Raw genomic sequence first — 23,702 nt, forward strand, 5'->3', positions numbered from 1 at the left:
GCCTCTGAATAAGTCTTAACTGGACAAGGAGGCAGGGAAGTTGCAGGTCACCTGGTCACTGGATGAGGATGGGCACAACTGTCCTTAGCTGGGAAGCTGGTTCTCAAAGGACACCCCTTCCCTTGCTTACACAGAAAGGTCAACTCAGGGAAAGCATGAAATGAGCCACAAATTTTATTCAGGAAGGAATGAACCTGGGGCAGACTTAATGAGTTCCTTAACGAAAGACATCCTGGAGGTGGTGAAAGACTGGGGGCCTTGCGAACCCCAAATCTTCTCCTTTACATGAGACAGAGTGACGCCCTACTTTGGCTGAACCAGATAGAGTATTCAGGCAGTTTGATGCCAATCGGTCACACAGAGTAGCTCAGGGGGTGTAGCTCCCAGAGGGAAGGGCTCAGACTGGGGGCTGGGTGAGCAGCTGGCTGGCACCCGGCAGTGGTGAGTTCTGACACTAACTAGGCTTTAACACAGATTCTAATCTGACCTCTATCCAACAACCAGCTATTTGACACAAAGCAAGTCCCCAACCCCCAAGTCTCATTTTCTCCGTCTACAAAGGCGTGATCCTAAAGTTGTGAGAATCAACAGAGACAACATATGTGAAATACACTTGGCAGATTCCAAAGTGCTACAGAAATGCTAATTATCATTAAGCGTGATTTTATTACAGCTGGGACCACATGCTCTCTGGAACACATTAGCAATTGTTTACCAAAAGCCATGGGAGGGATGGGGAATCCCCTAATGAAAAAATTCTTCAAAACGAGCTTTGCTGAAAACCAGCTAGCCATCACAGGAGGGGTTCCATCTATGGTCCAGCTCCCCCAGGGCAGGCCCTTGGCAACATGGAGTGGGGGGCATGGGCACCTGCTAGGGACCAGCCTCTTCTTTCTGCTTCTGTCCAGAGCACAGCCCCCATTAGACAAGCTGATGGTACCGGAGGAACAGGTGGAAAAACCAGAACAGCCAAGACTCTGGAGTTAGTCTTCCAAGCCCAGCCGACACCACCACTTCCTGTATGGAGACTGAGCATGTTTTTTTAGAAATAATAATAGTTGTTACTTTTTATCACATCCTTAGCATGTGCTAAACTGAGCATGTTTTTTTAGAAATAATAATAGTTGTTACTTTTTATCACATCCTTAGCATGTGCTAAACAACGCACTGAGCATTTATCTCATCGAACCCTTACAACCAACCCATGAGCTACCCAATTTAGAGCTGGGGAAGTAGAGGGCACAGAGAGGTGAAGGGACGTACCACCTGAGGTCACACAGGAAGTGAGTGACAGACCCAGGATTTAAAGTCTGCCTCTGTGTGGCTGGCTAGATTGCTTCTCAGATCTCTCCTAGCTCTGATGCCGTACTATACGGAAAACAAGCCCCACACATAGACAGCACTTTGTTGTTTCCAAACGCTGTACAGCTGTTCAGAGAACAAGCTCCTGAGTGAGCCTGTCGGATTCCAATCAGGCTGAACCATATACTGTGCACTAAGCTCTCTGAGATCTGATCCTTCATCTACACAGTGGGGATAACAGTTCTGTGAGGTGGGGCACATAAAGCACGTGCCACATACTAAGTGCTCAATTAAAGGTTTCCCTTTGTAGTGGTTTCCTGTCTGATCTGGCTTCCTTGAGCATCCCTCCACTCTAGCAGCTGTGGGAGACATCTCCCCCCACCCCCCCATAACCTGGACTGTTACATTACTTTCCGCACTCTAGGGCTCCTTGGGGGGCAGTGTGGGGAGACTGAAGAGGCAGGGCTCCATGTACCCCACCAGCTCCATCACAGAGCAGCTCTGGTGTTCTCTCCTCTGCAAAAGATATTAGTTACAAAGATGGTTTCCTTACTCAATTTCTAGAAAATATATAAATGAAGTGTGTAGATACTAAACTTTAACCCTAAGATTTCTGTGTTCTCCATTCCTCATGCTACAGTCCAGCTATACACCCTATATACCCACTTGGGGTGGGTAACAGTGGTACAGGGGTTCTTGTACAATCTCTACTCTGTCGTCCCTTAGGTCACCTTGTGCACTAAATCCTCCTGAGGATCTTGTGCAGAGCAGCAGCACCTAGGAGGGCTGACCCAGCAGCTGTGGGCGGGGCCCCACTCAACATGCTCCTCAGGCCACATGCAGGTGGTGACTGTATCACCCTTGGAGAGACACTCCTCAGAACCACAGGGATAGTGGGTACTTCTCACTCAAGTATTTATAAACTTCTTAGTGAAGTTCAGTGAACAGCATGTAAGGAAGATCTTCTGTGGGATTCCCATATGAATAACGAAAGTGGAGGCAGCTGAGTGGAGGGGGTTTTCTGGAGCATGGTTTCAGAACCACAGTCGAGCTCTTGTTCCCTCTTTGGGAGCCCACAGTGCCTCCTTGTGGACAATCTGATCGGGGACAAATGGTGCGCAATGGAAGGACTTCCATCGCCTGGAGACTCTCCCAGGACTCTATGTTGCATTGCTCAACTCGGGGAGGCCTGTTTCCCTGTGCTACCTGACACCTTAGGAACTTAGTCTGCACTCAGGCTGTGACCTTCTTGGAATGACCTTCCCTCCACACTTAATCCCACCCATTCTCTATCAATATATCTCACCCCAGAGGACCTCCCGGAACCCCCTTACCTCTAGTTCCTACAGAGCATACATCCTACATAAGGAAAGCTTGTCCTACCTTTGTCTTTAGTGGTTTCTGGGACTCACGATACATCCCCCAAATATTAGACCGTAAGCTCCTTGGGACCAGAAACCCTTCCTTCCCCTCATTGTGCTCCTGATCTAGTGGTTTCGGCACATGGTAAATACCTAATATACGCTTGCTGAAATGAATGAAATACCTAATATACACTTGCTGAATGAATCAATGCCTCCATGGTGCCCCCCCCCCCCCCCCCACCTTTCCCATCCCCTCCAATGCCCAATACAAATAAAACCCATATTCTGTAACTGGGTTTTACCTTCTCCTGGTTTCAATTATTTTGGAGAGGGTTTTAAAATGTTGAGTTTTACAGTGTTCAAAATGTATATTTCAATTTTGAACTTAAGCCAATAGAGCCTCTTGCAGGACACTGGAAAAAAGGGCTATTTGTCTTTGTAGATACTCAGTATATATCTATCATTTCTACCCAAGTAATTAGATTATTTCTACTCTCTTCCCCAGCTTTCATTTCCACACAATAGGGAGTTATATTTTGTTTTCCAGGGTGGGGTCAATTATCATCACCTTTCACTTGTGGGTTTTTATTTTCTACTGTTGTTCAGATACACACTGCTCTAATAATCTATTTTATTTACATTCTATTCCTTATACCATCATAAACTTTTCTTTTGCTTAAGTCTCTTCACTTTGCATTCTTTCCTGTTTCGTGTTCACATTACTCAAGCTTTCCTGAGTCAATATGCGATCACATGCATTTGACAAACAAACTTCTTAGTTTTGCTTCTGTGACTTTTCCCTTGCTATGGCTGACTTGTGCTTTTGAATCTGATCTGGGACTCTTTCCTAATTTGTGAATCCAGACTGTGTATGTTGTCGCTAATCATGATCTATTTTCTTTTATTTTTTTTAAGATTTTAATTTTAAAGTTTATTTATTTTGAGAGAGAAGAGTGGGGGAGGGGCAGAGAGCGAGAGGGAGACAGAGAATTCCAAGTGGGCTCCATACTGTCAGAGGGGAGCCCACTCAGGGCTTGATCTCATGAACCATGAGATCATGACCTGAGCCAAAATCAAGAGTCAGACGCTTAACCGACTGAGCCACCCAGGCACTTCTTAAAGATTTTAATTTTTCTAATATTTATTTATTTTCAAGATAGAGAGAGAGAGAGAGAGAGAGAGAGTTTGTGTGTATGTGTGAGCGGGGAAGGGGCAGAGAGAGAGGAAGACACAAAATCTGAAGCAGGCTCCACGCTCTGAGCTGTCTGCATAGAGCCTGACGTGGGGCTTGAACCCAAGAACCATGAGGTCATGACCTGAGCCAAAGTTGGATACTCAACTCACTGAGTCACCCAGGCACCCCTTAAAGATTTTATTTTTAAATAATATCCACACCTGACATGGGACTTGAACTCACAACCCCAAGATCAAGAGTTGTATGCTCTACTGACTAAGCTAGCCAGGCACCCCCTATTTTCTCATAACGGTCTACTTTAGGCTTCTTTGTGCTCTTCTGTTTTATTGCATGAACTCCTCTTCTTCTACTTCTAACAAATGTGGAAGATAAACACATTCCATTTTCACTCTGTTAGTGATCAATACAATGGACTTAAAAGCCAAATCTCCTTTGTTTCTGCCCTGTTCTGTGGGGGCTCTGCATGTGTCTTTGTCAATGGTCTCAATTCTGTGATTCGAGGCCCCTCCTGGGGAAGGACGACAGGGTCTGACTCTGTTCCTACTCCTGTTCACACAGGTCCAGAGGACTTGGGCAGGCCAGCCACTCTGCCTTCCTGGGATGACACGACCTGCTCCGAACTACGGAATGGGTCTGCTGGGGTCAGGGATGACCTTCTCCACCACCCCTCCGGGGCTCACTCACGCTGCCTCTCCAGCACCTTCTCCTGCTGTGTGTTTCAAGCTTTTGTGTTGGCAGCTAAATACGCTCAGAGTCCCTCCTCCTCGATTCCTGACATGATTCTCCATGACTACCGAGTGTTACTAGATAAGAGGGTGAGGTAGAGTTCAGCAATAGCTGTTGTCCTATCCCCTGCCTTCCAGGCCTGCTCTGCCACCCTGCCCTTGGAGCTCCGCCTGTGTTCCCACCATGAGCTCAGGCCGCCTGGTGACTCAGATGACTCAGCAGCCACTGAGCAGCCCATCGAGGCACTGAGGCCCGGGCCAAGGCCTCAGCCCTCATGGTCTCTTACCTCAAACTGGATCAGCACTGTCCCGCTTTCAAGGCCCTTCTTTAGCTGTTCCATGGATCCCTCCAAGGTGTCCCCACCCTCTGGACAAGTGGGGAAAATGGCCTCTGGGAACAGCTGGTTCAGTTCATCTTCAGATCTGATGTCAGTGAATGAGTGGACGGCTGTAATGGGCAAGAAAGAGGGTGTCTGGCAGGGGCAGAACACTCTCGTTGATCCGTTTCCTCAAAAAAAGTTATACTTATGACACCTGAATGCAGATAGTTTAAAAACAGCTAATTAAGTGATTAAGCACATGGTAATCATTTTCACCAAAGACACTACTTCTTGAATGATTCAGTAAGTGCTAATTATACAAAATGACATACTAATCTTTCTGGCTAGTTTTAAATGATGGCGTTTTGTACTCAGAGCCTTTTGACAAAGGTAGGAGAAAGGGAAAGAATGTTCTCTCTGACCTGGTTATTCTTCCACCTATCTCTTCTCTCCCCCACTTCTTTCTCAGGTCCCTTTCATTTACTCCCTTAAAACATGCATTTTTCCTGGATACACTATGACAGCACTGTCCCATGGAGTCCGGCAACCTCTACCTCAAGGCCATTTTTAGGTAGGAGGCTCCTAAATACATTTATTACTAAATGTATCTAGTCCTAACACCTCCCACGGGTTTGGTCCTCCCTCTTCAGTAAAAATTCTCCCTTCACATCAGACTTGTATGGGTAAAGACAAACCAAGTCCCCTCCCAACCCTACCCCCGACACTAACTTCCTGTCCACTCTCACATGCCTCTTCCTGTCCATCGCCACTTTCTTCTCTGATCTCCCAAAATGGAAACTTTGGGATCATCTTTGAATTTTCCCTTTCCACCCAAGGAAGTCACTCCCTTACTCAAAAGCCTTCAGTGGCTCCCCATTGCCTTCAGGACAATAAGAAAGGAGAAGGAAAACAACGTCTGCATTTGCCCACATAGTCGAACCGAATGCTGAACCAGCTGCCACGGTCCCCATTTTACAGATGAGGAAATCGACCATCAGGTTAAAGAAGTTGTCCAAAGTGTCCAAAGTGTCAGACTCTTCGGGGCAGGCAGAGGCAGGAGGACACAAAGGAATCCAATCAGTCCACATCTCTCTGATCCAAAAGACCACATTCTTTTCACAGACCAGGGAAGCGTAGCTCTTCTGCTGTTTTGTGAGGATGTGATTTGTTTGGTCTACTCCCTGTGCTGTTTATTTTTCTTTCATCAATTCATTTTTACTTCTATGTTTAGTTTTATTTGAGAGAGAGCAAGAAAGAGACAGGGAGAGAGAGAGAGACAGACAGAACACGAGCAGGTGAGGGGCAGAGAGAGAGAGGGAGAGAGAGAGAATTCCAAGCAGGCTCTGCACAGTCAGCATGGAGCCTGACGTGGGGCTTGAACTCACGAACCTCGAGATCATGGCCTGAGCTGAAATCAAGAGTGCCAACCAGTGGCACTGCCACTCTCTAAGAGTCTACAAACATCCATCTTCTGCCTCTCAAACCAGTGCCAGCTTCTCAAACCTGGCTGGTGGAGGATTCCCCTCCCCGGCTGGCCAGAGTACTGAAGTGCTGCCCCCTGTGGTGGCCAGCATGCCCCGGGGCATCGTGTGAGAAGGCCTACCCCCAATCACTGGATACCTTGGTTTCCCGTCATACAGCCTTCACAGTCATGGGCCGAGGGGCAACTTAACCTCTCCGGACGAGGTTTCCTCATTCCCTCACTTGGAGATGTCATACAGACCCTACAAAAGTGTTATGTAAAGCAGTTTACACAGTGCGAGGCCCTTTGCTGGTGTGGCACAGACATCAGCTACTATCACTCCTGAACACCTGCTGCGGCTGGGCGTGGCATCGGGGTTCAGTGGGGATGGGGCGGTTGTGGGGGGGCGGCGGGGAGGGATCTGGAGTGATCTGGTAAGGCCTCCCAGAGGAGGAGGGATGAGAGCTGGCAGGGCACAGCTCTGGGCTTGGAGATGTAAGGGAACAGAGGGAAAGCAGGTGTGCGGGGGTCTAGGGCCGTGCCTACACCTGTGCTGCCGAACACAGGTGTGCGGCCAGGGCTTCGAGTCACACACTCCATTCACCTTCAGCATTTTACAACTGGGCAGAAGGATTCAAGGACTCGGCTTACTGTTTAACAACAACAACAACAACAACAACAACAACAACAACAACAACAACGGTATTCAATAGAGGCCATCCTTCAAGCGCCTACCAGGCATCAGGAAGCATCCTGTTGCTTTCCAAGGATAAGCATTTCATCTTCAAAAGAACCCTGTGATGGAGTGATTTATTGTCACCCTTATTTTACATCAGAGGGAATTGAGGCACAGACTGGGTAAGAAGGTCCCTCAACCCAGGAGAGGTCAAGGTAGGATCACTCTGAGACAGCCAAGCTCCTGCCTGACTCTACTTTACTGACTTAAACAGAACCTGACCCTTTGCTCCCTGACCCCAAATGCAAACATCTGGCGGGCCGGGGGGGAGGGCACAGGCAACAAAGAGAGGTGCAGGATGTGGGGGAGCCAGCCTGGAAGAAATCAGGGCTCAGGTCCTGCACTGAGGGGGTGGGTAGGTCCCACCTACCTCCAGAGGACTGGCCAGGAGGGGCTGGGCCCCGCGTGGGCAGAGCTTCACATTTCTCAAGTGAGAAGTCCCACATCCTGGTTCTTGATTTTCCCATGTTGGCTACAAGGCTCAACATTTTCTTTTTTAAAAAAAAAAAAAAATTTTTTTTAACGTTTATTTATTTTTGAGACAGAGAGAGACAGAGCATGAACAGGGGAGGGTCAGAGAGACAGAGGGAGACACAGAATCTGAAACAGGCTCCAGGATCTGAGCTGTCAGCACAGAGCCCGACGCGGGGCTTGAACTCACGAACCACGAGATCATGACCTGAGCCGAAGTCGGACGCTTAACTGACTGAGCCACCCAGGCGCCCTAGGCTCAACATTTTCAAAACCACAAAACGGGTCCGAGAGGGCCCTACTTTGCGAAGGCCCTGAGGTTCCTCTCCTGTGGTGGCAGTTACCTTTCCTCCTGATCACCAGGGCCAGCTCCCGTGTGTGGGACTCCCGGCTGGCTTTGATGAACATCACCACTTGGTCATGGGTGTGTTCTGAGATGTCCCGGCCATTGATTAACACAATTTGATCCCCTTCGTTCAGCTTAGGAATGCAGGTGTCCGCCTGGGTGGAGAGGAAAAGCGAGTTTCTTCAGTTACCATAACACAATCCTCAAGGGTAGAACGCGGATGCTCTCGGAGCCCAAACACTTAAGACCACGTTCAAGTTCTTTTCTCCCTTGGGGAAGAAACTATAAAACTATGTTTATATCCACTACTAGGCTGACATGGTCGCTGGCTGTGGGATTTGAAAAAGATGCTCGTCACGACGTAAGCTATGCAGCATTTTCAGAATAAGGCTAAGGCAATTACTGAAGCCCTTTCTCCCTGGTAGCCAACCTTCACTTAAGTACTGTAACGTACTGTGAGGCTCCTGATCTTTTGTTTTCTTGATGTGCTGTTAGAAGATGATCTGTCAGTTGAAAGTATTGGTCTATCTTGCATCGGAGAAACAGTGTAACACCAAAGGCAGAAACTAGCACGCAGAGAAGCAGCACACGGACTAGTGTAGGAATGGAGACCCTCTAAATTCAAAGAGGCCATGATAGCAAGAAAAAGTAAACTACAGGCTTAAGGACCACTTAAGAGTAAAACTTCCAAACCGGTACTTTCTTAGGAGACACAGCGACTCTTTGGTGCACCCTGTTCTAGAAAAAAAGCAAATGCTCTCCCGAGGAAGCCTAGACAGAAGGCAGAGGGCAGAGTAGTGGTGGTGGTGGGATGGTGGGTCCATGTGCCCAGAGTGAGCAGAACAGCAAACTCTGTGCCTCAGTTTCCTTTTCTTGAGAGTACTGCTACATTTGAATGAGCACACCGATCACCCAGAGATCTCAGTAAAAATGCAGATTCTGGTTTAGGAGGTCTGGGGTAGGGCCTGAGATCCTGCATTTCTAATGAGCTCCCAGGTAATGCTGGTGCTACACTGACCAGCAAAGTTCTGGGAAAAAAAACATGGATTCCGTTCTTTCTTTCCATCTCTATGCATGCATTTACACACACTCTTTGTTGCTGGTAAAGAAGCAGGACACAGAAACAGAAATGTTAGATTCAACGGAAAAAAACATGTAGGAAATAATGAAATGTGTTAACTTACAGGTGACTCTGGGTTTATCCTTGAAACCACAAGAGGCATCTTTTGATCCACTCCTCCCTATAAACGTGTTAAATTAAAAACAACAACAACAACAACACTTGAATAGCTCATACCAACAAAGACTTGCAGACACAAGAGGGGCTCATACTTCACTTTAACCTATTCTAATCCCAGGGCACTCTTTCAGCACACAAGGTTCCTGACCCCTCGGGGTCTAGTGGGGTAACCAGAAGCCTGCTCAGAAGCCTCTCACTACCATCATGAACTAAAGATGCGCTCAGGTGTGCTTCCTTTTAAAAAATGCAAACGTCCCCAGAGGGCTCTGCACGCACAGCCTTGAAGTGCTGTTGGAAAGGGAGCTTTCCGTGTAGCAGAGAAAAGCTGTAGAGACAGTCACAGGCTGTGAGGGCAGGGCCTCAGCAGGGTGCTGGGGTACAGGAAGGGGAGTGCCTGGTGGCAGCTGGGGCTTGGGCAGCAGGGACCACCTGCCCTCATTCTGCTCTAGAGCAGGGGTTAGTCAGCTTTGCCAAGGGCCAGAGGGGACATATTTTAGGTTTGGGAGAGAGGCCTCTGTCGCAAGTGTTCAGCTCTGCCCGAGTGCCAAAGTAGCTGCAAACCGTTCGTAAATGAATGGGTGTGTCCGTGTTCCAATGACACTTTATTTGCAAAAACAGATGGGATGTGGCTCGTGGGCCACAGTTTGCAGACCCGGCCTAAAAGCAGGCAGAGATGGGGAAAGGCCCTGTAAATGTCCCTCCAACTTGAACTGTTATTCTCTCTCACTGGCTTCAGTGATGCCGACAGGCTCCCCCAAAAAACCCCTCTTCTGGAGGCAGGTCTGCTTGCTGACCGTGTGTCATCTCCGAGCTTCGGTATACGCATTTATAAGATGGGTTCAAAAATACCAATTTCCCCGATGAGAAGAACGCTATCAGGTGATATAAAGAAGTGCACAGCAAACACCAAGAACACAGTAGGTCCTTGGTGTCAGGCAGCTCTGGGGCCATATTAGAAAACTCCCTAGTTTCCTTAGATTAGACTGAGGCACGCAGCACACCCCTGGGGGAAGTTTAAAAGCCTCCTAAAGACTGCTCCAGAGCATACAACTTCCTTATAAAGACACACGACATACCTTAAGATTAAATCCAAATTTTCCATCTTCGTCTGGCGTGATGCGGATCAAAACTAAGTAGCCATCACCATTATCATTCTGGAAAACGTTGCAAAAATGATCAACTATGTTACTTCTCTCTCCAGCTGGTGGTGAGGAGATATCTTCTTTTAGTTCTAACTACTTAAACTGCCCGTGACGTGAGGAGATATCTTCTTTTAGTTCTAACTACTTAAACTGCCCGTGACGTGCCTTACGGCACAGGGAATCCTGGTTGGTCACAGGACCCAAGCTCACCCACCTTGTCACAGTAGTACTGGCTGGAGTCCTCGGTGGAGCCCCCTTTGGTCACCCTGTGGAAGGCCTCTATGAACTGCTGATCGACGCCATCTGTTGAGCAGGAGCCCGGAGCATTTGAAGATGGAGATACAGAACTGGATGACTTCTGGGTCAGGCAGCTTTGTGCTGGATTGTTCTCGGATAGACTCCTTCATCATGGGGAAAGAGGAGATATCTTAATAACTGGATTAACATTGTAGCAGAGCAAGCATTACTGGCTGTGGAGGCCTGGCATCCCAGGGCTGTCATGAGTTCCTGCACGCTCAGAAGAGCTCCAAAGGTCAACCCCAGGGCTCTGGCCCACCTGGGGTCCACTGGCTGCCCTTGCCCTCATCTGGCCTAAATGTCATCACCTTTAGTTTTGGGGATAAAGGGCAGGAGGGGAGGGAGGATCCAGGAGCTGCTGAAAACTCAGCTCCCTTCCCAGCTGCGTTAGAAGGTGACAGGGAAACACGCCTGGCTACCCTGGTGGTTTAATTACCGGAGCTCACTCAGACGCATGTCTCCATTCCTTCTGAAAGCTTTCTCCTTCCATCTCATTCCTGCTGTTAGCTCTGCTTCAGTAGGACTCTTGGCTACCCCCCAAAAATGGGACTAACATTGCACATTCAAGACCATTTATATTAATCCTAGTCTGCATTATTTGCCTGTGACCTCCATTAATTGTCTCCAATGATATTATCCTTCTTTTTTTTTTCTCCAGTCAATGTCCTCCCTCATCTTAGAGCCACACTGCCCCATATGGTAGCCACTAGTCACCTGCAGCTCTTCAAATTTCAATGAAGATCTGGAAGTTCCTTGGTTGTATCAGTCACATCTCAAAAATGCTCAAGAGCCACATGTGGCTGGTGGCTCCCGTTTTGGACAACACAGTTACAGAACATTTCTATCATCACAGGAAGATCTCCTGGAAGTGCTGTCTTAGAGAATTATAGACTACTAGAATCAAACAGACCTCTGCAGTCCTCTGGTCCAACTCCCATTTCACGGATGAAGAAACTGGTCTAGACAGCTGACTGACTTGCCCATGGACACACAGCTTCCCCCTCACTTAACATACAGAAGCTGGTGGACCTGGGTCCCCAAGCATCTCTTTCTTCTCCAGGCCATGCCACGTCTGCTCTTAAGACTCCTTCCCCCCCCCCCCCCCCACCTCTCTAAGCTCACAGGGCCACAGGGAGAAACCATCTCAGCCGTCACCGTGTAGGACACTTGACTTCTCTGCATCATGCACACCCACACTATCCCCCTGCAGAGCCACGTGCCTAGCGAGAGATGCCTTAAAATGCCTACAGAACGTAGGGTTTTCCTTACCTTCTACAGACTCTGCCACATTCTAACCTCATACAGATTTAAGTCATGAGAGAGGTGAGGAGACGAGGCATTCAGTGACACATAGTACACAAAAGACAGTTCCTGCTGTCTCTCACTAAAATTTTCTCTTAAACCCTTGTCTATGGATTTTTCATTAAATCAGGGCTCCTCTGTTCCCTAGCAAGTTCAAATGATCTTACTTTAAATTTAAAATCTGTGTCATAGTCACACAATACTTCACCATCTCAACTTATGTGAATATAAAAATTCAGTGACAGAAATAACAGCTATATGCAAGCGAAGAGTTTGGCCTTATGGCTTTCGAGTTGCTGGGTGAGGGAAGGGTGCTATGGATGGCAAGGCATCTCAGACACAGGATATTTTGGAAGTGAAGCTGTATACCAGTGGTAGATTTTCAGACTGAAATGAAAGAGACTTTAATTAAAACTTAAAAAAAAAAAAAAAAAGTTCCCCCCAAGTAGGGTAACTCAGCCAGTTTAACATTTACAAGAGCACCCCCTAGTGGCAAGAATCGCAACTGCTTGGCAGCTGCCAGACAAAAATCGAGCCAAACCCGGTTTAGGAAACACTATTTCCAGTTCTAGGGGTGGAGCTGAACCCTTAATATGAAGTTGCAAATAGCATACACTCTTCAAATGTTTGGAAGGCTCTCTAGAGGGTGACAGTGACAGAAAGGGTGAAGGGCATATAAACAAAAAACCAGGAGAGCCAGGTGACCGAGCAGAAGAGAACAGACTAATTTCAGTAAAATTCTAATTTTATATTCATTATATTTAATTTCTACATTTTGAATGTGTGGCTTGCATCATATAAAGTTTTAAAGTATTTTTCTTTTTCAGTATAAAATGTAACCGTCTACCTAACACAGCCCACAGTGCTAAAAATAATATATTCAAAGTCATTATGTGCCCAATCCTATTTTCTAAGTAGGGATGGAGGTTACTTTTAGAGAGCAATTTATTAAACATATGACAATTTTTTTTGGCTGATCAACTATGTACAGACGTTCCCTGTAGGCTGCTGTAACGTTCTGCTCAGCGTGGAGGATGGACAGACAGATGGTGAGGAGGACATCAAACGAGAAGTAATGAGAAGGTGGCAGCTGGATACAGCACACGGAAGCCACGAGCGAAGATGCCAAACCAAGCGGGCTTCCTCCCTCCTTGGGGCAGGATGTGAGGTGCTACTGAGGGAGAGCCCAGTGGATGAGGAGGGATGAGGGGAGCTGCAGGGGGTGGGGGGAGGAGGACCTGGGTTCCAGGGAAAGGAGTGAAGAAAGGGGTAGGATGAGCCAAAGCAAGAAGACAGTGTGGGCTGACGAGGCCAATAACTGGGGAGGGAGGGAACAGAAGAGGTCTGTCCCTGAGGCAGGAAGGGGGCACTTGTCAGAGGAGGGGGGACACAGAGGAGACTGCCACTGTTGTCTGGAAGCCAGAGCAGCCTGGGAGGGACGGACCACCTTCGGCTCCCTGGGGAGAGAGGGGACAGGGACAGACTGGCTGACAGGCAGACCAAAGGGTATTCACCCTCAGGAACCAGAAGCTTCAAAACTGTAAATGCCAACGACAGGTATCAGAAACAAAAGCCATGCCAGAATTCACTTGTCAGAAGAGAAGCGATATTAAAAAAATTAAAACTGCCCACGGAAGACTCCCGTGTGATGCCTGTATACCGCTCTTCCCTAAACCCTACAAAAGGACAAGGGCGTCCACCCTAAGCCTGTTAAAGCAAGCGAAGCGGTGCTCCATGGAGGGTTTCCCAGCTCTAACTGAGCTACCAGTGAGGTGGTGTCTCTACGGGGGTGGGACAGAACAGGGGCCATTTGGTGTCATGTTTCTCTCTGGAGTCTAGGAGCTTCCTGAGGTTGCGAGAGACCTTCGTCCTCTTTCTCTTCCTCTCCTAGTGCATGTAACACTCGGCCGGGCATGCGAGTGCTCAGGTAAGATGCTGAGTGAACAAAGAAGAAAACCACCTTACTCAAGTACCCGGGACTGACTGAATTACTCTAGAAGAGCACAGATTTCACCCAGTCACCTGGGAGCAGAGGTGAAGAGATGGGCTACACAAGATCCCCTGAGGATCTTGTTAAAATGCAGACTCTGATTCAGCAGGCCTGGGGTGGGCCTGAGGTCTGCATGTCCGGCAAGCTCTCAGGAGATGCTGATGTTCCTGAGCTGTGGCCAAAAGGGGAGTTATGAAGGGCTAGAAGAATGCAATGTGTCCTTTGAATAAAATTCCCGGAGAAACTGTCCACATGGATTTTATCTTTACATCAGATTCACCGAATAACAAATGGAGTCCTCTTTTCAAGTGTGGGTTTTTATGATATAGAGACGTTCTTCACACGATACTCTTATCTCTGTAATAAAAGCCAAGGGCCCAAGATCAAAACTAAACTGAAGAAATTGCTGAAGTGGCTCAGGGACTCTGGTGCAGACGTGTTCCCTTCTGGGCTCTGCATTTCTTCACTAATGAAATCATGGGTCATGCGTCTGTCCCCCACCTCAGGCTGCCCCCTCAGATACTAAGACATCTCAAAGGCAAGAAAGCACTTGTTAAAATTCAGCTAATTCATGCTTGAGTTCTCTGATGAGAGTTTCCTGCCAGAGGCCCTGGCCCTGCAGTAGCCTCAACCACATGGCTGTGCTCACGGATGACAGTTAACCCAAACTCGGCCAAGTCAATCCGTTTGATTTCTTCTTTAACACAGACGCCGTGTGATGCTGTTCAGAGGATATGGGCACCTCACATGGAGGTGGCAGAGGGGGCATCCCCCTGTGACAACGTTGGGGCTTGCATGTAACCGTCTGTCCAACCTCGCAAACAGTCACGGAATAGGTACTAAGTCTCAAGCACTGTGCCAGATCTGCGGGGGAAGGAGAGGTCAGCAGGGCACTATCCCTCTACCCTCAAAGAGCTCACTGTCTAGTCAAGGAGAAGACATAAAAGCATAAAAATAATCAAGTAATATCACTGTGTTGCAATGGCGACACTCAGGCGTCTGGGGTATGGTGGGAGGCCAGGAGAGTCTTCACAGAGGAGAGGGAACTGTGCCTGGAGTTTGAAAGATGAATTAGGAAGGGTCTGAACAGGTAGCCAGGGGGGGGAAGCAGAAGGGGGTCTAGGCCAAACACTACTAACGACAAAAGAGACAGGACAGCAGCACATGCAGAGGCATGAGATTCTGAAAAAGCACAGGGGAGTGACGTGCTGGGGCACAGATTTCACAAAAATAAGGCTCTCAGCCTTGTGAAAGATGGTTTGGGAGGAGGAGAGACCAAAGTCAGGAGGACACTTAGGGCGGTTTCGCAACAGCCTCTGTGACAGACGACGGTGGCTGACACAGGCGTGCAGTGGGATGGCGGAGGGATCCGATTCAAGAGATGTTCGGGAGGAAGACCAACAAGGGGAGAGCCTAGCTGAGGACGGTGGAAGAGAAGGAGTCCAGGATGGTGGAAGTTTCTAATGGGTGCAAACAGGGTGCAAATGTGGCCGCTTTCACCAAGACACAGGAGGAGCCACAGGTTGGACAGGGAGACGATGAGTGGAGATTGGGGTTCCTTGGGGCTTCAAGTATCAGTCATACGTCTACATGCATGTGGACAGACGCCAGGTGAAGGACAGGCAACGTGCAGAGAAAACAGACACAAAACTGCTGATGCAGTCCTGTCGCTGGCTGGCCTCCTCTGACAGAGACCCTCAGATGTACACAGATCTGTGTGCCACTGGCCAGTGTAGGACTGATGTGCTCAGGGAACAGTGACTAGCAGGCCGAGGGGTGGAGAGGGGCTGACAGAACTGGAGTCGTTTCGTGTAAAGGAGAGTAGATGGGGTTATCGGGTAGAATCAGAAATGAGAGCTCCAGGCAGGGATCTGTGGACGGCCCTGCTCATGCTGGGTCAGCATCAAGGACACTTCCCACACAGTCTGGACAACTGGGCTGTCCAACACCAGAACAGTCTGCCACACTGCAGGAGGGCTCCCCATCCCCAACGGGGCGACTGGGTGACAGGGCGGACGGCATTCTGCACTGCCGATGTGGTTGCAGAGAGGCATTTCTGAAATCCCTCTCAGGGCACAGAAGTTGTCGTTGTCTTTGTGGTTTTAAATGCTTATTGATTTTTTTAATGTTTGTTTGTTTATTTATTTTTTGAGAGAGAGAGACAGAGTATGAGCAGAGAATGGGGGGAAGAGAGAGGGAAACAAAGAATCTGAAGCAGGCTCCAGGCTCTGAGCTGTTGGCACAGAGCCCGATGTAGGGCTCGAACTCACTGACCATGAGATTATGACCTGAGCCAAAGTTGGGACACTCAACTGACTGAGCCACTCAGGTGCCTCAAATGTTTATTTTTTTGGGGGGGGGGAGGTACAGAGATAGAGGGGGACAGATTATCTGAAGCAGACTCCTCACTGTCTGCACAGAGCCCAATGTGGGACTCGAACTCGTGAACCCTGAGACCATGACCTGAGCCGAAGTGGTACGCTCAACCAACTGAGCCCCCCAGGCACCCCCGGAAGTTGTTTTTTTTTAAATCTTTAAATGTTTTTTATTTATCTTTTGCGGGGAGGGGCAGAGAGAGAGGGACACAGAATCTGAAACACATTCCAGGCTCTGAGCTGTCGGCACAGAGCCCGACACGGGGCTCAGACTCATGAAGCATGAGATCATGACCTGAGCCAAAGGTGGGCACTTCACCGACTGGGCCGCCCAAGTGCCCCTGCAGAAGTTGTTTTTAATCTCTGCTTTGCAAAATCACTTTTCCTTTAGGGAGATTCCCCTCCCACATTTTCTGGGTGGTAGGGAATGGTAAGTTGTTGTTTCGTTTTTTGTTTTTGCCAAGAAGGAAACTTCCTTTGCTGCAGATTTCGGCCTTCACTCTGAAGCAAGCAAAGGGACACGGAATGGCCGAGAGAAACCTGGGAGTTAACAAAAGACTACAGCCGACTCGGGCACAAAGCAAACTGCCAAGGATTCATAACTATAATCATCAACTTTGCTGTGCTGCTATAAATACGGAACAACCCGGAGAGTGACTCACCCGCTAAGATAACGTGCGGAGAGCCTGAGCCGCACCACCCTGGGTTTAGAGCCAAAGTCTATCTGCTCTTTTTCTTCCCTTCTCTTTCTTCTTCTTGTTTACATGGGTACAGAATGTTACGCTTACTTCTCCTTTCTACAAGGAACCCTCCGTACTTACCGCCTGTGATGTTATTCATCCGATTTCTCTGACGGAACACTCCTTTTTGCCTCTTAACACAAACGGGCTGTATAAAACATGCCACACGTTTCTTCGACACATTGCAGAAACTCAACTACAATAGGGTTCCCCCCCCCCCCACCAAGTACAGACCGGCTTTTCCTGCTTGCCTTGGACAGTGGGGGACCCCAGACTCCTGGGGAGGGTGCAGCTGGCTCTGCCAGCAGGAAGCGGTCCGGTAGGGGCGGCCATTTTTCAACTGCTCACCCCACTCACAACGCCGGGCCGCTAACCTGACTCTGGGAGACGTCTGTTGGCGCAAAGCCGCGACAAGGAAGGCTGCCTTGGAGTCGCTATCCACTACGTTCAACATTCAGCTGCAGCGAAAAAGTGCCCCAGGACGACCCACCTTACGAGGTCTCACGCAAGAGTTTCAGAATTGAGGTGCAGTGTTTAGGGGTGTGCAGGGCCCAAAATTACTTGAGTCAAACGGGACTCAAGGAAGTGAATTCTGAATCTAACTTAAAAAAAACATACATTTAAATGGCCCTACGTGGACTGTGGCTCCTGTGTTGGACTGTGAGGGTCTAGCTGCTGCATGATTCCATGATGTGGTGGCAGACCACAGCAGGAAAGCCTGACATGGGACCGCAGACCGTTCCCCAAACTCTTTCCTTTTACGAAAGTGGCAGAAGATGCAAGGAGGAAAGCTGACTGTGTGCTATCTGCCCAACTGGACTGGAGGCCCCTTAACGCAAAGACTTGTCTAATTCCCCTTGATGTCCCCTCAATGAGCAGCAAAAGGCACAGAAGTTACGTTGCTGCACTCAGCCACGCACGCAGCCCTTTAAAATACGCACACCCCACCAGACACAATCCGTCTCCTTCTAGCCCGCACTGGTAAGTACTGTCAATAGCACTGTCTGTGATGATGGAAATGCTCTGTCTGCGCTGTCCAGCATGGTAGTCATTACCTACATGGGGCTCTTCAGCACTTGAAATGAGGCTTGGATGACTGAAGAGGGCATTTAAATGTTAAGTACTTTGAATCTGAATAGGCACACGTGACTAGCCGCTACTGCAACTGGCCAGGGGAAGTTGAGATACTGCCCAGCGCCATGATGGGACTACATACCACAAGAGGAAGGGCTGACATGGGGAGTGTGACTGAGCTTTCCGGAGCCCTCGGTGCATTTCCTAAACGCTCTTTCACCTTCCCCAAAGCCACAGAAGCCCATCGCAGAATCAAACTGGCTCAATTCATGCACGCCTGCATTCCTGCCTTGTATATCTAGGTTTGCAAAACCATGGGGTCCCATGAAGGAACTCACACCCTTCCACACTGTCACTTCAACGGAGCTGCAAGTTGGGGCAAGAGATACTGACCATTTCTGCAAAAGCATCATCCAAGCCCAGGTCACAAGGAAATAACGACCAGAGGATTATTTAACCAGAGGTGTTAAGAACACAGATAAGCTGGCAACCATGTCTGCTGCGGTCAGAGACAACAGAGAGGTGACAACCTCACACATAAATGGGAAGCGAGATTTGCAATTCACCTGCCGATGTCTAGAATACAATCAGGATGCGTTTAATGCTTTAAGCCTAGCAGCTAGAGTGGTAAAAATTTACAGATTAACTGAAGTGGCTTCTTGCTAATCCTGGGCTGTTCAGGGAGGCATTATGTTTCTATAGTTCGGGTACAGTATGGGACTTAACAGAATGAGCACCCAGTGCCTGTGGGTGACTTCCTAATGGTTGCTCCAGTTCTCTCATCGTTCAGCTTAAAATGTCACTTTTTGATCATGTCTACTTTAAAAAATTTGAGGTAGCTAACTCTAAAATGTATAGATATGGGAGAACTGTGAATTCATTGAGAGAAAAAAGTAAGACCCATGAATAAGGCAAGGAGGAAAACAAATAGGGGCTGTATCGGAAACCTGGGCTAAGGGAAGCCAGTGCACTTGAACCTAACATGGAGCTCTGAGTTCCCTGGTAAGCAAGACGAAAAGAGAACTAGTGAATTAGATATACCTTATTGAATAATAAAAGAACTCAAGCCAGTGCTTTCGGAGAGACATTTTTCCCTGGCCTTGAGATGTGAAGGGAGTTTGTCACATTTATAAAAAGGAAGATGGGGGCATACAAGGAACTTAATGCAAACTGTTGACAAAAAGTTAACAAAGTTTCAGAGATGTTCTATGCATGTTTTTGCTTTATACTCCCAATTCATCTAAAAGCAAACCTTGAGGGCATACTGTGGGTCTGAGAAGGCTTTCTGTGGACAGGTAGAAGTAAGCATATTTCCAGTGATCTAGAAGTCCTGCAGTGGTAAAACTTTGGCAATCTAGAGAAATACCCCAGCAGTTAACGTATCTATGCCCCTGGAATGTGAATTGATTTAACCTGGGCTTTGCTCATGAACTAGAGACTATTCAAGGGAGCAACACATATGTGGAGAGTAGGTCTCTGTCACAGACAAAAATGAGTGCAAGCTCTAGACCTCAGGCACACAGCTTGTTGTCCTGTGGCGGAACGGACAGTCTAACTTATGCCGTCATCCTGGCAGAGAGCACCGTAGGGTGTTGGCTGCAGGCTCTAGCCCTTGACCTAAATGGCCATCTGGGCTTGAGCAAATTCCTCAACAGCCAAAACAAGCAGATACAAAGAAGAGAACAACACATTTCTTACTCTCGGTGAGGGCTCCGGTTCTGAGAAACCTCGGAATCGCTGTCTTTCGGGGACAGGGAGGCCTTGTACGTGTAAAACACATCTTCAGTTTCGGTAATGTACGTCATCTCGTTCGCAAGGTTATCTGCGGAAGAGTGCCGTGGCTTCCGGATTTCGTGCCGGAGCCGAGGACTTCGCCTGCGTGGGAGAGAGGCCGAGCGTGAAAGTCCCGAAAGCAAATTGCACTTAAAAACTTCGTTAGACATCGGCGATCTGGCTTTGTGCCCTGACCTTTCCAAGGATGCCTTGGCTAACGCTGTTGGAAATTAAGAACCAGTTAACCCACTACTACACCAGAATCCACCAAGGGCCATGTGGGTTCTCAAGACTCTCAGCCCCGTGGTATAGCCCCCAAGACGGTAGCGTTGACTGTATACGTAGGCAGATGAGAGCGGTTTATGCCCTTTGGGAAGCGGTGAGTGTTGACTTAGGGAGCTATTCTTCCAGGAGGACTCAAGCTCTCAGTGCACAGATAACACACCATACTGACTACTGATCAATTCTTCAGAGTCATTTGAGCACCAGTATAAATAAAGGGTTTAGAAGCCAAAGTACAGTTTTTGGCAAAACTGAAACCTTATTTCAATTACATCCCTTCATGTGAATTTCACTTGATCCAAGAAGCAGTGTTTGCTTTTAAAAATATATCCTGTATGCCCTGTTAGGTGGGCTTAGCAGCAGTAGCTAGCTATGTGGCTGCAGGCAAGTCACAACACCTCTCCGGGCCTCAGCTGTACCTACCTGCTCCTGAGAATGAACCAAATGAAGCAATGATCTCCGGATGCCTGGGGAAGCACCTGGGCATCGGCTCCTGCAGTGGGTGATCCCAGGCTGCTGAGCCTTCTAAGTTTTATTTTCTCTCAGTTTTTCCACCTTCTTCTTTGTGAGCCATTTCTCTTTGAGACTGTCAGGGCCTCCTCCACTATTCCCATTCCCCCTGGGCTCTGCTAATCGATAATACTGTGTCCAGAATAGGGTAGAAAGGCTCGTGACTCCTCAGGAGGGGACCTATAAATAGCAGTAAGAGCTCCAGGCCACGGGTGTGGCAACATCAAACCCCGCTGTTCTCCTGGATGCTGTCCTGGGCCTCTGCTCTGGGGCCCTGGCATCAGTGCCTAAGAGGCTTGCAGACAAAGCTGCTACTTTACAGCATAAATCTACCACTTTAGGATGAAGTGCCTAAATCGTGGGAAACCAAGAAACGAATCTACTCAGTCATACTGTGATTTCTTTTTTTTTTTTTTAATTTTTTTTTTTTTCAACGTTTTTTATTTATTTTTGGGACAGAGAGAGACAGAGCATGAACGGGGGAGGGGCAGAGAGAGAGGGAGACACAGAATCGGAAGCAGGCTCCAGGCTCCGAGCCATCAGCCCAGAGCCTGACGCGGGGCTCGAACTCACAGACCGCGAGATCGTGACCTGGCTGAAGTCGGACGCTTAACCGACTGCGCCACCCAGGCGCCCCGCATACTGTGATTTCTAACACTAAATACCATCAGTATCTCTGGCTAGAGCACTGGGCCCCCGGGGGAGGGTCCTCACCCAGCCACCCTGCACAGCAGCTCCGTTTTGTGCGGGTTAGAATCTCCCCTAGTCCTAGAAGATCCGTCCTTGGTAACTTATAGGCCCACCCTGTCTTTTGTGAAATGAACAGAAAGCCATACTCTTAATTCCAGCGTGGAGCTGGGGTAGTGCCTCTGGCCGGGTTTCCCTCTCCCGCTGATGATACCTGGTCATTTTGGAGGCATTCACAAAAATGGGCTGATGTCTCTCAGGAACATTATAATAAAATAATGATACTAATTCCATCTGATTTCTTTTAATCGCTTACAAAGCACCCGCACACTGTTACATCATTTGTGGTGATTTTTACAACCTTTTTACACATGGGGAGACTGAGACCAGAGAGGTAAAGAAACTTGATAATTTATTTATTTTTTTTTTTCTTTTTTTTCTTTCTTTTTTTTTAATTTTTTTTATTTTTTTATTTTTTAATATATGAAATTTACTGTCAAATTGGTTTCCATACAACACCCAGTGCTCATCCCAAAAGGTGCCCTCCTCAATACCCATCACCCACCCTGCCCTCCCTCCCACCCCCCATCAACCCTCAGTTTGTTCTCAGTTTTTAACAGTCTCTTATGAAACTTGATAATTTAACAGAAGAGCCAAAATCTGAGTCTGGGTGCTACAGTTATACAATCAGTGCCCTTCCCACTTGGCCAAATTGCCACTTCCTTCCTTTCAAGCCATCATATTAAAAAGTCGGTGGGCTACTTCCCCAAGCGCATTAGCTACTGTTTTTCAGAATCCTGCATCCTACATTGCATACCTTTACTAGGCTTTCCCAAAGTTTATTTTGTGCGATGTCAACGGAAAACAGATTAAATAAAGCTCAGCATGCTTCCTTATCACAGGACTTCCCAGAACATCAGTATGCCAGCATGTACTGTACTCCCAAAAGGGGCATTTCAGGAGGCTGTAGTTCTCAAATTCAGACCAAATAAAAAAATTTTTTTTAAATTTTTATTCATTTAATAAATGTTTATTCATTTATTAAATGAATAAATGGGGGAAGGGGAGAGAGACAGGGAGACCCAGCATTCAAAGCAGGCCCCAGGCTCTGAGCTGTCAGCACAGAGCCTGATGCAGGGGCTCGAACCCATGAAAGTGAGATAATGATCTGAGTTGAAGTTGGAGACTCAACTGGCTGAGCCACCCAGGCACCCCCAGACCAAATAAGATTTAAAAAAAAATTTTTTTTGGGGGCGCCTGGGTGGCTCGGTCGGTTATGCGTCTGACTTCGGCTCAGGTCATGATCTCACAGTCCGTGAGTTCGAGCCCCGCGTCGGGCTCTGTGCTGATAGCTCAGAGCCTGGAGCCTGTTTCAGATTCTGTGTCTCCCTCTCTCTCTGCCCCTCCCCTGTTCATGTTCTGTCTCTCTCTGTCTCAAAAACAAACGTTAAAAAAAAAAAAATTAAAAAAAAACCTTTTTTTAATGTTTATTTTTGAGAGACAGAGACTGGCAGGGGAGGGGCAGGGAGAGACAGGGAGACACAGAATCCGAAGCAGGCTCCAGGCTCTGAGCTGTCAGCACAGAGCCCGACACAGAGCCTGATGTGGGGCTCCAACTCAGGAGCTGTGAGATCACGATCTGAGCTGAAGTTGGACGCCTAACTGACTGAGCCACCCAGGCGCCCCCCCACCCCAAATAAGTTTTTAAAAGAGAACATCCCAGAATTATACACTAAGGAAAATGTTTAGTAAGGCTTGCATATTTCACAACAACAGTAAACTGTTAATTTTGCACCAAGCAAGCACACAAACATAAACTCTGATTGCAGGATGCCTATATTGGGAAAACGTATGAAGTTGAATTTTTAAGAGAGAGAAAGTGGGTGGTGCAAAAAAAAAACGAACACGTACCAGTTAGGAGTGATAGGAGGGGACCGAGAAGGCAGGCTCTTGGTTTCTAAGTGCTCCACTGATAACGATCTCCGCATGGCTGGGTTCCACACCATCCCTCCAATCACCTTTTTGCAATACTGGTTATTTACAGACCTGAAAAACCAGAAGCAAGGTTCACTTTCCACACAGACGCGTTCAACAAGAAATCATGGCGTAAATGAAGCAAACAGTCTAACCATGCTCCCCCTCCCCGGTGGGTGGCTGGTGAGCACCGGGATGACACCAGCCAAGGTTACAAGGGGTCAGAGGTACGCAGGTCAAAAGCGGTTCCGTTCTGTCCCAGCTCTTCCTGGTTATCTCTTCTCTTCTGGTGAAACTATTTTCTTGAGCCTTACTACTGCAAGCAACAAAGCTGGTCCCACAATATAACCAAACCATGCCACTATGGAACTATCAGGATAGCACAGAAATGCAGT

General features: G+C 48.0%; 1 protein-coding gene across 3 annotated transcripts in view; it reads right to left on the bottom strand.

Moving 5' to 3' along the window:
• Positions 1 to 23,702, bottom strand: part of PTPN3 (protein tyrosine phosphatase non-receptor type 3) — a 109,666-nt gene that overhangs the window by 19,048 nt on the left and 66,916 nt on the right. For all 3 annotated transcript variants that reach the window (XM_042912660.1, XM_042912662.1, XM_042912661.1), the window contains 7 exons: positions 23,245 to 23,379; positions 19,780 to 19,956; positions 10,518 to 10,704; positions 10,238 to 10,315; positions 9,106 to 9,162; positions 7,920 to 8,076; positions 4,874 to 5,034 (listed from right to left, as the gene is read on the bottom strand). In XM_042912660.1, the coding sequence (XP_042768594.1) occupies positions 4,874 to 5,034; positions 7,920 to 8,076; positions 9,106 to 9,162; positions 10,238 to 10,315; positions 10,518 to 10,704; positions 19,780 to 19,956; positions 23,245 to 23,379 (952 nt within the window). The remainder of the gene's footprint in view (positions 1 to 4,873; positions 5,035 to 7,919; positions 8,077 to 9,105; positions 9,163 to 10,237; positions 10,316 to 10,517; positions 10,705 to 19,779; positions 19,957 to 23,244; positions 23,380 to 23,702) is intronic.

Source organism: Panthera leo, chromosome D4 (genome assembly GCF_018350215.1).
Source record: "Panthera leo isolate Ple1 chromosome D4, P.leo_Ple1_pat1.1, whole genome shotgun sequence".
In the NCBI taxonomy this organism is placed as follows: Eukaryota; Metazoa; Chordata; class Mammalia; order Carnivora; family Felidae; genus Panthera; species Panthera leo.